General features: G+C 46.3%; 1 protein-coding gene across 1 annotated transcript in view; it reads left to right on the top strand.

Moving 5' to 3' along the window:
• The window catches only part of csmd2 (CUB and Sushi multiple domains 2), a gene marked incomplete at both ends in the record, with an annotated part of 362644 nt that overhangs the window by 281100 nt on the left and 66874 nt on the right, over positions 1–14670 (top strand). Inside the window, 4 exons of the mRNA XM_080787142.1 lie at positions 4170–4347; positions 8845–8990; positions 9713–9793; positions 12277–12390. Of these exons, the coding sequence (XP_080643268.1) occupies positions 4170–4347; positions 8845–8990; positions 9713–9793; positions 12277–12390 (519 nt within the window). The remainder of the gene's footprint in view (positions 1–4169; positions 4348–8844; positions 8991–9712; positions 9794–12276; positions 12391–14670) is intronic.

The raw sequence follows: 14670 nt of genomic DNA, 5'->3' as shown, positions 1-14670 counted from the left end.
TCAGCTTCCTCAGTCTGGAAGAATAATCCGTGATAAATGGGCTTTAAAATTTCAGTTCCGACGAAGGGGAACTTTTTCACTAAAAATAAGCAAAAGCTATATCTAAAACATTATGCCATTAACGGGAAGATGGTCGGTCTGTCTATGTATTGTGTGCCTGACTCATTTTCTTCCCTCTCCTCCCTCCTCTGTGAGCCCCCCATGTTTACTCGTGTGCGAGTAGTTCATTTGAACGATGCCCGCTGCCATCTTTTCCAAGCCACACGTTATGTCAGTGTTGTTTTGGTAGCTATAGGGCTGACAGCGGCTACAAGGTCAATACATCAGGTGACAGCTGACTGTGTTTAAACACCTGCACCAGGCCCCGGTACATTATACAGTATAGCACACTGTGCCCTCTATCTCACCCCCCCTCCTCTCCTGCTCTCTCTGTATTGCTCTAGCTAGCCCTTGCATGGATTGCCCCTTGCGGCTGTGAGACTCTGCGGGATCGATCCTCGTCCCCTTGCTTTCACTCGGCTGCCTGTCTCCGTGTTATCAGCACCCCCCCACCCTTCACACACCCCTCTAACCTGTGTCGTGTTCTGTCCATAGAGAATCCTATGCCAGACTCCTCCATTCACTGGCTCCGTATTTATATTTGTTTTTACAGGCCCTGTGAGATTTGCGTGGCCCCAGTCCGTTTCATCTTCCAGATTCCTCTGCCACACACGATGGAAATAAATCTGTGACCTCATCGAAGTTACAGTAACTCATTTGGCAGTACCTAGATCGCCTTTTGCCGCCTCATGTCCAAACGCCCTCTGCACCGAAATTGCCTTCAGACGCCTATTGTAATCAATCAATTGATTGCGGTTCACAACTGTGTCCTGTACTCACTCATAACACTCCGGTTCCGGTGCGGTGACAAAAACAAAACAAAACAGGGAAATGAAAATTCCGATGGCTTATGCTGTTTATGGTTTAATTCTTAGAATGGTAATATCTTGGATTATTCTTTTTGTGTCAAAACAAGCTTGATTTGCTGCTCATTTCTCTAAACGATACAAAAAGTATGTTTCCTGATTGTGAAACGGCTTTCAGAATAATATGTTTCACCTGTTAAATGACTGGATGGCGCCCTGAGCCATCCACCAGATGGTGTGGCTGGCACAAAATTAATTTATCACATGAAACTTGGCGCGTTGATACGCCAACATTTGATGATATTTAATAAAAGTAGGCAAACAAAAGCAGATCAACACGATCGCGTCTCATCACGCTTGGCTCAATCGATCTCGCTTAATTCTCATTCGCTAACAAAGCTAACGCATCAATCCTAGTGGTTGGTTAATTCCATCTACTGTTTGTCATTTAAGCAGAGCACTGGTCATTCTTCATACTATATACTGGCCTCCTCTGTCATCTAAGTCTTCTCTAGATCAATTAAATGTATCATTATGTGCATTGTATGATGTTATATCTCTGCATCTCAAAGGTAGGGTAAGTTGCATAAAATACATTTTCAGGTGGGTGACCAATTTCATCCAATCGGGAGAGAGTACATATTCATCATCAGCTTCAAGTGTTCCAGTTATAGTGTTCAGTTTTGTCTGCTCACTTCTCTGTTCTCTCTCCGGATAAACTTGGTATTCCAAACGGAAAATTTACTTTCTGTTTACTATAGAGAGAAGTGGAGTCCACTGTTACTGAATAAGCACTCTATAGCAACGTTTACTATCAGAATATTTAACTATTTAACACTCATGTTAACAAAAGAAAATCACTTACTGCACCTTTAACTTAGGCCCTCAAAGGGCTCAATGTTGTGCTCTTGCAATAACTGTATCTTATACAGTTATTGCAAGAGAATCTAAAATCACCGTGACCAACACCTGAAGCCGAGCCGGCTTCAGGTGTTGGTCACGGTGATTTTAGATTCTGTGTCACGCTTGCGCAGATAATCTGTAGTATCACAGGAGTCAACGTCTTATCGCCAAACTGAATGCATTGCCATTTTGAAATATTGGCTCGTCCTAAATGAAAGTGTCTGACTGAAGTCGCGTTGTGAGCTCGATATTGAGATTGTTCCCCATACTGTACAACTAAAGTATCTAGGGTTTAAGTGGTTATTGATGCACAGTATACTTATTTCAAGCCTCTCCCACATGCACAGGCATGGCGTTAACTTGGACACATACTGTACCTGTATCTGCATTGCGTAGACATACTGTACAAGCATTGTGCACATGCGCACACACCCCATCTATATGGAGGCACACGCACAATTACCCATGTGTGAGCACACAAACAGATGTACTGTAACTGTGTTTGCTCTAGAACACATGCACGGACACACATGCCTGCACACACACACACACACACATGCACGCACACAAGCCGTGGTTTGCCAATCAATGGCGTCAGCGCGTCGTGCAACTTCTACAGCGCATCTAGGCTTTAATCAATGTCTCCGATCAATAGCTCATTTAACAGGTGAGGCAACGGTAGTGGCCTCTCTCCACCACAGTTTTGACACACAAGCAGGTAAATAAATGCACACACACACACACATACAGTCTAATGCATATAGTAATACACTCGAAAATATAGAAAATGCCGCATGCATTTTGTGTGCACGTGAGCGTGCATTCATGTGGTGAAGGAGAGTGAGTTAAATGGTGTAATCTATGCTTTGGGAGCAAGGGCAATCTTAAAGCCATATCCGCCCCATGGTGTCTGCTGTTAAATGGAATGCCCCGTCAGGGTTTTTCACAGATATACGTACCTGCTGCTCAGTAGCAGAGATTACAACCACTCCCTGGCTCCCTGCCCACCCTTACCACCCACCCACCCACCCAGGCACAGGATGTGGGGAGGTTTCTTAATTTCCACCAGCGCACCACAGGGAATGTTATAAGACCTTCCCAATCATTATAAGTCTGAAACTCCAAAGCTCCATGGGGTGTTTTAAAATATACATATGCAATTACTGAGCATAAAGATCTATAGCGTGGATCTCACTGTGTGTGTGACTGTGTGTGTGACTGTGTGTGACTGTGTGTGTGTGTGTGTGTGTGTGTGTGTGTGTGTGTGTGTGTGTGTGTGTGTGTGTGTGAGCGTGTGCGCGTGCATTGGGGCTTGTGTGTGTGTGCATGGTTTTCATGCTCTTATCGCAGCATCGCTGTCCTTATCTGCCCACGTTCGTGCAGGTTTTTTTCCTGTCTTATCCGGGGTCATCTGCTCTCTCCACTCTGTAAGAGAGACGAGCAAATACCACATGTAACCCAGATATAGGCCACCGCAGGAGCTCTGAGATGGTTGCATCTGAATAAGGCACCTCTTGTCGCCCCGATACACTCACACACACACACACACACACACACACACACACACACACACACCCTGGTAGACACGCATGAATGCGAAAAGACAGAGACTGCTAACACACACGCACAGACACACACGTGCGCACGCACGCACCCGCACACACGCACCACAATCCCAGGCAGGCAGCAGTAACCCCTGGTCTCCTTCCCTCGTCTCTCTTCAGTAGGACGGGGTGAGGCCTTATCTTCACAAAACACCCTCATCCAAGACCTCGCTTCGCTAACAGGCTTCATTGGATAATCTGTGGCGCAGACAAACACCCAGGCAGGCACTGGAGGGTGAGAGAGAGAGAGAGAGAAGAAAGACACAAGAAAAGAAAGAAGACATGAGATTCCCTCCCTTTTCCCCAATTCCTCCTGCATTTGTTGCAATTTTATTCATAACCGTTGCACTGTTGCACTGATGTTTATTATTCTTATGGATTAAAGTTCTCAGTCATCATTTGCAATCAGCTCTGTCATTTGGATTGGTTAGAAGCCCAGGCAGCGTATATTCTGTGAAGAAAATAGCAGACCCCTCAACACGTCGTGAGCTTGTACTGTAGATCAGCTATTTTCGGTCATTAGCCTAGTTGTATGATGAAAGTGATCAACCTAGCAATACAATACAAGTTACAAGCATCTTCCCAGAAACGTGAATGGTCTCAGAAATGTCATACATGTAAAAGAAACCTTTAATGCCTCAAATCTGTGATTTCTTCAGCTGGTCCATCTAAAAGATTACATTTTCAGTCTTGAGATTCTATTTTTGCTTTATTCCATGTATTCTCTCCCTCCCTCCCTTCCTTCTCCCCTCGTCAGTGCCGTGCGGTGGGAACATCACGTCGGATAACGGGACCATCTTCTCGCCGGGCTATCCGGAAGAGTATCCCGGCTCGGCCGACTGCTCCTGGCTGGTCACCGTGGCCCCTGGCCTGGGCATTAAGCTCAACTTCACCCTGCTGCAGGTCCACGGGCCCCACGACTTCATCAGCGTATGGTAAGGCTCGCTTGTGTGTGTGTGTGTGTGTGTGTGTGTGTGTGTGTGTGTCTTTAGTTTGTCGAATGACTGAGGATCAAAATGTCAAGTCTGTCTGGGGGGGGGTCCTGTTCTTTGGCACTATGTTAAAACGTCTCCGTGTCCTCTGCTGCTGCTTGGAGCCTCCATCCTTTTCTCTATCTTCACCTCCACATTGTCTCCCCTTCGTTCCACCATCCCTTTCTCCTCCCAGCATCTCCCACTCCAGTCCTTCAACCTCGCCTGCGTCCATCGTTCTCCCCCCCACCTCCCCCCCTCTCTCTCTCTCTCTCTCTCTCTCTCTCTCTCTCTCTCCCCCACCTCCCTCTCTCTCTCTCGCTCTGTCTCGTTGCTTGTTCTCTTTCGCTTGACAAATGAGCGAGTCAAGGTCCAGTTGGCTAATCCGCTCTGTGGCTCTCTCTCTCTCGCTCGCTCTCTCTCTCTCTTGTTGGCGTTCCCGCCTCTCTCTCCTCTCAATCCCAGGCCTCTTTATGTTGCTCCTGCACATCTCATGTTCTTTTCATAGGAACAGTCCAAAGCACGTGGTCCCGTCCCGGCCGCGTCTGCACATTGTCCGGTTCGATTCCACAAACCCATTTCAACCTGCTGTCCCTATTCTCACAGATCTACAAGCTCTCAACGCGTAGTGTTATTTGTTGCATGTAGGGCACCCAATACTAGCTGTACCACGGGGTCCCACAGGGCTCTATCTTAGACCTGCTAGTATTTCCTGCAACACCATCTCTTGTCGCTTGGAGATGCATTGTGAGCTTGTTAGACTGGATATTTCTGCAGCATATTCACCCCGGAAGAGGCCCGCGAGGGTTCATGAGGGTAATGTGATGAGACGTAGGCATATTCAAGTGGAAGAACAATATTTACCTCCTTGTCACGATGGAGGGGAGTCGCCCACTGAGACCAAGTGCATAAATAACTAATGTAACATTGGTATATAATCTTATTATGGAAAGGTGTGTGTGTGTGTGTGTGTGTGTGTGTGTGTGTGTGTGTGTGTGTGTGTGTGTGTGTGTGTGTGTGTGTGTGTGTGTGTGTGTGTTTGTGCGCGCGTCAGTGACTGTGTCAAGTGGTTGTTTTTTCCTTCATGCCTGACTGCCTGTCAGTCGGGAGAAGCGGGGGTCCTTTCATCACTTCCATAATTCATGGCTTGGTGTGCCATATGCACAACCAAAGGCAAGGATTTAGCATGCGCGACAGTTGCCAGTTCCAGTTCATCCTCTCTCCCTGAGACGGCCCCCGAAGGTCCCCGGCTCTCAGCTAGACTGGAGATTTGACAGTCAGCCAACCTGGCAACCAGTGGGCAGGACCGTGCCCAAAGCCCATATACAGTCTTGAGCAACATCTATATTTTTGCGGGCGGCGAAATGCACCGCCTTATGTTGACCAATCTGCTCGTCGATGTTCCCGTCGCACCGACGCAATTTACCATTTCCCACAATTCTAAGAGGAGCCAATTACTGTCCTCTTCACCTCTCCAAACATCCAGCCTTCTTTTGAGCGCGTCCAAAAGAGCTCCCGCTGTGTCTCTCCTTCCCAACAGCTCTATTCGCGAAGCCAAGATGGCGGGGATTCGCACACTACTGTCGCGTTGTCTATCCGATGAACTACTGAGCCAGGGAAATGGGCCCCGTAATGGCAGCTTGGCCAGAGAGCCGTGAGGAGACGGTCCCTAGCCAGCTGTTTTCCAGAGCTGCTTGTAATCTCCCATGCCCAGTCTGACAGCCAAAGACAGATGGTTCTTAACCCATTGAGACCGCCAAGACCCCAAATTCTACAGAAAATGTCTTCTAAATAATGACAGTTTTCTGAGAAATCTTGGTTTCTGTATCAGTGGTTCTCAAACTATTTCATGTCAAGGACCCCCCCAGACGCCAATATTTGATTTAAAACGTTTGCTGTGAGCGATACATTCACACATTGTCATGATTTTTCAAAAATAGCAGATCTACAAGCTTCTACATCTGCTGTTTTGTGGTTGTTAAACGCTAAACGCGACACAGACGCGTTCCTAGGACTTAAGGGCTTAAGCTGAATGGCTGTGGCAGGAATCTGGGAGCTGGCTTTAATCGGCCGTGCCCGCGCCGGGGGGACTGCCAATGCTGGGGCATAGCTCCCAGGGACACTCCCATTGGACAGCGTTTAGCAGGCGCAGCACTATATCCAGACCTGTCATTGGGTGTTTATCTGATTTTTAAATGTTTTACCTTATTTCAATTTTCAACATAATCACCCGGAGCAGCAGGGATAATTTGCTTCGGATTTGATGAAGTATATGCGAGCACTGCTTAATCTATTCTATAAGTATATGCAGGCACGGCTGCATCTATTCTATAAGTATATGCGAGCGCGGCTGCATCTATTCTATAAGTATATGCGAGCAGGGCTTAATCTATTCTATAAGTATATGCGAGCACGGCTTAATCTATTCTATAAGTATATGTGAGCACGGCTTAATCTATTCTATAAGTATATGCGAGCGCGGCTGCATCTATTCTATAAGTATATGCGAGCACGGCTTAATCTATTCTATAAGTATATGCGAGCGCGGCTGCATCTATTCTATAAGTATATGCGAGCGCGGCTGCATCTATTCTATAAGTATATGCGAGCGCGGCTGCATCTATTCTATAAGTATATGCGAGCACGGCTTAATCTATTCTATAAGTATATGCGAGCGCGGCTGCATCTATTCTATAAGTATATGCAAGCGCGGCTGCATCTATTCTATAAGTATATGCGAGCGCGGCTGCATCTATTCTATAAGTATATGCGAGCGCGGCTGCATCTATTCTATAAGTATATGCGAGCGTGGCTGCATCTATTCTAGATGGATTCCAGGATTTGATGAAGTATATGCGAGCGCGGCTGCATCTATTCTAGATGGATTTGACGAAGTATATGCGAGTGCGGCTGCATCTATTCTATAAGTATATGCGAGTGCGGCTGCATCTATTCTATAAGTATATGTGAGCGCGGCTGCATCTATTCTATAAGTATATGCGAGCACGGCTTAATCTATTCTATAAGTATATGCGAGCGCGGCTGCATCTATTCTATAAGTATATGTGAGCGCGGCTGCATCTATTCTATAAGTATATGCGAGCGCGGCTGCATCTATTCTATAAGTATATGCGAGCGCGGCTGCATCTATTCTAGCAGAAGGCCACATCCGAGTCCATTCGGCTGTTTTGTATATAACGCAGACATGCCGGTCCTATAGGTTTCTTCTGGTCAGGCTCACAATGAGCAATGGGCTCTATATGCACTATAATAATATAATAAATCTTCCTACTTCGGGGCTGCTTCCCTACTTACTTCCCAGGTGCTACCAATGATACTAATTAAGGCTCTAGCTGTTCCATTTAGTGTGCAGTGGTTCTCAAACTTTTGAATTTCAAGGAATCCCATAACTCGGAGAGTGTACAATAGTCAAATATAGAACCAAATGGACCCTTACACACCTGTTGCTCACCCGTACGGGGCAAGTGTGCATATAATATTAATATTTTATCTTGGCGTTCGGCTCTGCTACATTTTTGAGTGGTGCAACCACTCCAAGGAACAGCAATGTCCGTGTTCACCTATGTGTTGTTCACCTATGTGTCCGCGGCGCCTATGTGACGTTAAGCACCAGTATGACTATTAGTACCAGTACTAATAGTGAATGACACTGAATGAGCCCCTCGAGTGTATATGACTGAACCAACTCCGCAAGCTACGTAACATTTTTGACTAAAATGTTACGGAGGGAGGGAGTGGAGAAGAGACCTAGTAGAACTAAAAGACAAGTAATTTTATTTTTGATTGTGCGCAGGACCGGTGTCATGCTCCCAAAATAGCTAGATCTACAAGCTCAACGTTGTGAACATATCAGATGGCAAAAATATGACGGAATGAGGAATTTAAAAGTAAATAAAAATTTGCTGTGAAAATTGACACTACTGCCAGCTCCCGCAAAGTTGTAGACTATGCCCAGAGACTGACAAAGTCTTCCGGGTATAGAGGGTATGCGCATGCTTAAAGTGAATGGCACATCGAGTGTCAAAGCAACATGCAAAGTGAGTTTAACATTGTTTAACGTTGTTTAATGCAATCAGATAAGACTTTTCTGCTTGGATGTATGGGCTGTCAAGGCCTGAAAGTAGTTTTTTGCCACTTAGATGATGTCACGTGCATATACCCTCTATAGTACCCCTCGAGCGTCGATATGATTGGTTGGCTCCTATGATGGTACCCCCTCGCGCTGTTCCTGTACAATTTAACCTGGGCCCATGAGCCCACCTGCAGTTCCAGTTTTGACCACTGGCTTCGTGGCTTCACGGTAAGACGCCCTCAGGCGGTAAGACGCCGGTAGGATGCCCAGGGGTGTTTGGCCCCCGTGGCGTCACTGTTGCCCAGCCGTTCTGGGGCCCTTGGGTGTGCCGTACATATTTTGAGCGGTTGAACTTCTCTCCCCTTTAGGGACGGCCCCCAGGAGACCACGAGGAAGCTGGGCGTGTTCACCGAGGGCGAGCCCAACGAGCCGCCCAGCAGCACGTCCAATCAGGTGCTGATTCGCTTCCGCAGCAACACGGAGAAGGGCGGGCTGTTCCGCATCAGCTACCAAGGTCTGTCCAAATGCATCAATACTGTGTGTGTGTGTGTGTGTGTGTGTGTGTGTGTGTGTGTGTGTGTGTGTGTGTGTGTGTGTGTGTGACAGTGGTGGTAAAAAGTAGTCAAATTTTGTTGCTTAAGTCAAAGTATCAATACTTCAACCTAGAACTATTCCTTTAACGTAAGTAAATGAACGCTAATCAAAATTACTTATAAAAAGTAAAGGTACTCGTTGTGCAGAATGTACCGTTTCAAGTTTTCTATTCAGGTATACACATAGTTTTGAAAATAGCAGATCTACAAGCTCACAATGCGTCGTCAGATCGGCTATTAACTAAAGTTTTCACATAAATGTAGTCGAGTAAAAGTACAATAAGTGGCTCTGAAATATAGTGGAGTAGAAGTATTGGAAATTGGAAATACTCATATCAAGTGAAGTAAAGTACAAATACCTCAAAATTGTACTTAAGTACAACAGTACTTAAGTACAGTATTTAAGTAAAGGTACTTAGTTACTTTTCACCACTGGAATTAGAAATGTACTGTATAGCCGATCTACAAGCGATGAGACACAGTGTAACATGTTGTGAGCTTGTAGAACTGCTATCTTTTGCTATTTGGAAAATCTGTATAGATCCAGACATTTTGGATTTTTTGTTTGCCTATAATTAATAACATGGCCAAAATGTAGAGACAACAGGTTGACATTGTGATCTCCTTCCTCCTTCCATCAAAGCCTACCAGCTGCAGTTCTGCCTTCCTCCTCCCATCATACCCAACGCTGAGATACTGATGGCCAGCAAGGAATTCAAAATTGGTGAGTTGGGAGACGCACACTGCTGTAGCGGATTGATGAATTGATTGGTTGGTTGATTGATGGAAGGAAGAAGAAAGAGAGAGAGTGCAGGAAGATCGGCATCAAGCTCAATGCTAAGAAAACAAAGGTAATGACAGTCAACACCGAGGACAAAACCATTTCCACTACAGACGGGACGGTGCTGGAGTGAGTGGAGGACAAGTACCTCGCGCCTGGACTGCCTCAACTGAACAGGATCTGAAGGTTCGAAGAGCACTTGCCCGGAAAGCCTTGCATGGGATGAGGAGTGTGTGGAAATCAGATATGGGAGAAGACCTTAATAGGCAGCTGTTCATATAGCTACTGTGGAGTCTGTACTGCTGTATGGGGCCGAGACATGGACCCTCACAGTACAACAGGAAAAAGCCCTGGATGGAGTCTACACAAGAATGCTACGAATGGCACTGGGTGTCACATGGACGGACCGCATCAGAAATGTGGAACTCTGTGGGGACCTACCACGGGTCACGGACAAAGTCAGAGAGAGAAGGATGAGGCTGGTAGGGCACTGCGTCAGGCACCCAGAACATGAGGCAAGTAAATGTACTCTATGGGAGCCAACCCAGGGCAAAGCCAGAAGCGTACCACCTATGTAGACGTGCTGCTGCGTGACAGCTTGCAGGCTAACAACACTGCAAAGCTCAAGACCCTGATGTTAGATAGGAAATTGTGGAGGGCAGCGATCCAGGAATCCCCAGTTGGTGATCACTCTCGCAGTAACTGATTGATTGATTGATTGATTGATTGAAGTCAGAAATGTAATCAACACGTGGTACAGTGAGGTTAAAAGGATAACACAAAAAACGTCCTGGTGATTTGTTTCCATTGTGGTCCAACTGCACACATAGACGCACACAGACACATGCACGCAGACAGACATACGCTTGTACACACACACGCACGCACGCACAACACACACACGCACAACACACGCACACACACGCACACTTCTGGTGGATGGTGGCTGACGCCTGACTCAAGGCAGCGTAACATTTTAAGCGGGACATCGACTGACAGTTTATGTTCAGGCTTCAGCAGCTCTCATTAATTGCATTCCCAGAATTGCTCTCCCCATCACACACACACACACACACACACACACACACACACACACACACACACACACACACACATGAAAACACATACAAATGGTTTGTATCACTGTATTTGTGAGACCATTGATTGGTTTCCTTTAACTAACCATAACCCTCACCTCAACAAGCCCAAAGGAACACTACAGTACATTTTCACCCGTATCTCCATATATTGGTCTTCAGTAATGCTAGCTGTAGGAGGGGCAACATTTCATGTCTAATCTATCCGTCTGTTTATATGGTCGAAAATGTAAAAAGTCTTTCTCTTACTGGAACATTATCGGGGGCAACATCCAGACCCCCAGGAACATGGCCAGGTGGCCGGCCCGGTTCCGGCGAGCCTTCCCGCGTCCGAAACGGTCGTGTTGTAACTTTCCATGCTCATTCCGTGCTCATCCTTGCTGGGACGGACATACATACATTACATAGGGACACACATAGCCGCGTAATGGAGCGGAGGCACCGCTCAAAAATAAAAATGATGTCATCAACAGTGCATTTTTTTATTGTATTTTTATCTATCCATCCACAGTCTGTCTTTGAGACACAGAGTGGACAGAAATGCTACCGTCCTGGCTACATTTAGTATTGTTGTGAATTGTATAATGGAGATACGTTTGTGTATCCTTCCGCCATAGCTCATTTATACCCATTATTCTAAATATAACAGACACACGCACACAACATGCATATACTGTAGATGCGCACACAGCACGCTCGCTCACCAGAAATGATCTCCCTGCTACAGTATATACACTGAATATGCAAGCAGCCCCATAAGGGTGGACTGAAAACGCTGACTCACAGCCAAACTACATTACCCAGGGGGCATGTGGGGCAACAATATAAATGAATGATGAAGCATGAGTTATCAGCGAGCCGGAGGGATTCTGGGCAGGTGTGCTCGTTCCGTCCCCCCCTGCAGAAAGACAGTGGAGATTAATCCTCCCTATCTGTTTATTTGCATACCTCCGTGGTTAAGGATTATTCAGCGACACAGAGCCCACAGACACTGACATATTGTTTCACGTGCGTGTGTAGGCCTGCGGCGGCGGGGATTCATTATAGGGTTTGGTTTATTTCTTTATTTACCGGTATCTTTTCCACGGTATACACATTCCAACTTTGCCTTTTCACAGAGAGACCTTTACGGTACAGTGTATCGTGATCTCTCCCCGTGTCGTATCAGTAAGTGGATATATACTGTAGGTCATGGACTGTTGATTAGTGTGTGCGTTTCTTGTAATCGCCCCGTGTCTGTGTCACTGTCTGTGAACTCTTATCTCCGTCTATCCTTCACTCTGTGTCTCTTGCTCTTATCTCTTTTCCCATGTCGTCATCTCTCTCCAGGTGACATTGTGCGCTACAGGTGTCTGCCGGGCTACCAGCTGAGTGGGAACAGCATCCTCACCTGTCGCCTGGGGACACACCTGGAGTTCGAGGGTCCCCCGCCCTCATGCGATGGTGAGTGCCCCGGAAGAATTATTGGGAATATTAGCAGAATTTTACCCAGTGGTGTACTTTTTCTTTTTAACTGGGCGAAACTCTATTTTAATCAAAGTCAAAGTCGTACGATTTGTGTCACACGTTACCGCAGTGAAATTTGACCCATCTCTTGGAGCAATGAGCCGCAGCCATGGCGCTCGGGAATCATTTGATTAGTTGATTTGATCCCCCAATCCAACCCATTTTTACAGTCTTTGGTATGACCCGGCCGGGGATGGAACCCTGACCTCCCAGTTTCAGGGCAGACACTCTAACCACAAGGCCCACTGCCTGGTCAATGACATTGTTAACAGCAGACATTGTCACTGCTTAGTAAAAACGGAGTCTCAACTGTACTTGGTATGTTCTTTAAAATAAATCAATCCTTTATTTTCCACATCACATTCTATGTAATAATATGGGTGAAATGCTTGATGCAGACGCATCATTGCAGTGAGAAGATAAGAGCATAAAGGGAAAGAGGAGAGGAGGACGCATAAAGTGCATGATGACATGATGTAACTATTATGTGTAATAAGTTAAGGATGTGAAGTGCATAGTAAATGTATGTGTGCAGAGAGACCATTTATAAAACGCAATTCAGTATGTGAATTGTGAACTGACAATCGTATAAGCCCTGCGGAGCAACTCCGGTTTCTGTATACCGTGAGGCAGTTTGATGTACAAGACAGCACACCCCATGGACATGACGCTAGTATGTCGCAGGGACTAAAGGTGTCTGCACACTGCTGCGTTTTTAGGATTTTTTGCAGCGTTAAACCCTTGATGCCGAGTGCCAAGCGGGGAGGCACTGTGGGTCCTATGTTTCGGAGCCTTTGGTATGACCCGGCCGGGGATGGAGCCCTCACTAAGCACAGGGCCACTGAGCTGGTGAAGTGGTCTCACAGGCTCACAGCTCTTATTCAGCTGCTAAATAAATAACTGTTCAGAAGTCCCGGTGGTATACTGCTCCCAATGCTCCTGTAGCGTTTGCCTGCTCGGTAAAATGGTAAATGGTGCATTTATATTGAGTTTTATCCAAAGCGCTTTACATAGATTGTGAATAACATTCTTTTATACAAGAATATAGTAATGAATTATAGCTATTATTACCCAAAACTACTTTCAGAGCAGGCTGAATGAATGGATGAATGGATAATTGGATAATTGGACAGACAGACAGACAGACGGTAAAATACAAATATATATATTTTTTATGATTTGTACTTTATTTATTTTCTTCAATATGTAAACATTGACAAGACACAACCAAAGAAATAGACAAAACAATACAATACTATAAAATACAAATATTTAAAACACAGCTTTTCATTGCTTCACCACATTGGAACATTGCCTTTGTGTGTGTGTGTGTGTGCACGCGTGTGCACGCGTGTCTGCGCGTGCGTGCGTGTGTGTGAGCGAGCGACGAGCGAGAAAGATTCCATTTCATTCCCAGCGAGGTTCTACGTAGCCAGGTTTCATTCAGGCTCTAATCATAGACTGGAGCGGCGGCTCCACTACTCCTGCCTTGTTGTTAGTGGTTCCCGTGGGGTTCTGCCGCACGCCGCCTGTTGCCACGGAGAGGCAGCCACGTGTCGTCTTGGTGGCATTCTTCTTTCTCTGTGTGCGATGACGCCGAGGCTCCCCGTCTCTGGGGGGGGGGGCTCTGTCTCTTCATGCCGTCAAACCCGCCCTCCCCAGAGGCCTCTCAGAGCACGGTTCACAGTCATTATGTACTGTATAGTGTTTGCTCAACGCCTGAGTGGGGAGGCTCTTTTTTCTCAATGTGATGCATGTCTCTCTCTCTGTCTCTCTCTCTGTCTTGCCCTCCACTTTAGTCTCTATCTCCACAAAATTGATTACTTGAATCTCTGTCTTTTTTAGTTTGTTTTTTTACCCTCTCTCTGTAATTATTCTTTTCTTGTGTCACACTTTGGTGTGCATGCATCGGTGTAGCATCATGTGAGGGTGAGCAGGGAAAGAACTGCATGACAAATGAAAGGAGTTTAGCTAAATAGGAAGAGTATGCAAATCCCCCCCCCCCCCCCCCCTCCCACACACACACCCTGTGATGACAAAAATGGGACATGGAAGGTAGGGGACTTTCTGCAGGCGTACAGACAACACCCAGCAGAGGGAGAGAGAGAGAGAGAGAGAGAGAGAGAGGGGCTGTCGGGGAAATAGGGAGCCCTTTTCTCAATGGCCCTTTTTTTCCTCCCTGCTGGGTTTTGGGGCGGTGTGGCGCGTGTGTTACCC

The sequence above is a fragment of the Protomyctophum bolini genome (genome assembly GCF_963924005.1).
Source record: "Protomyctophum bolini genome assembly, chromosome: 17".
Taxonomy (NCBI): Eukaryota; Metazoa; Chordata; class Actinopteri; order Myctophiformes; family Myctophidae; genus Protomyctophum; species Protomyctophum bolini.
This window is presented reverse-complemented; position numbering and strand designations above follow the sequence as displayed.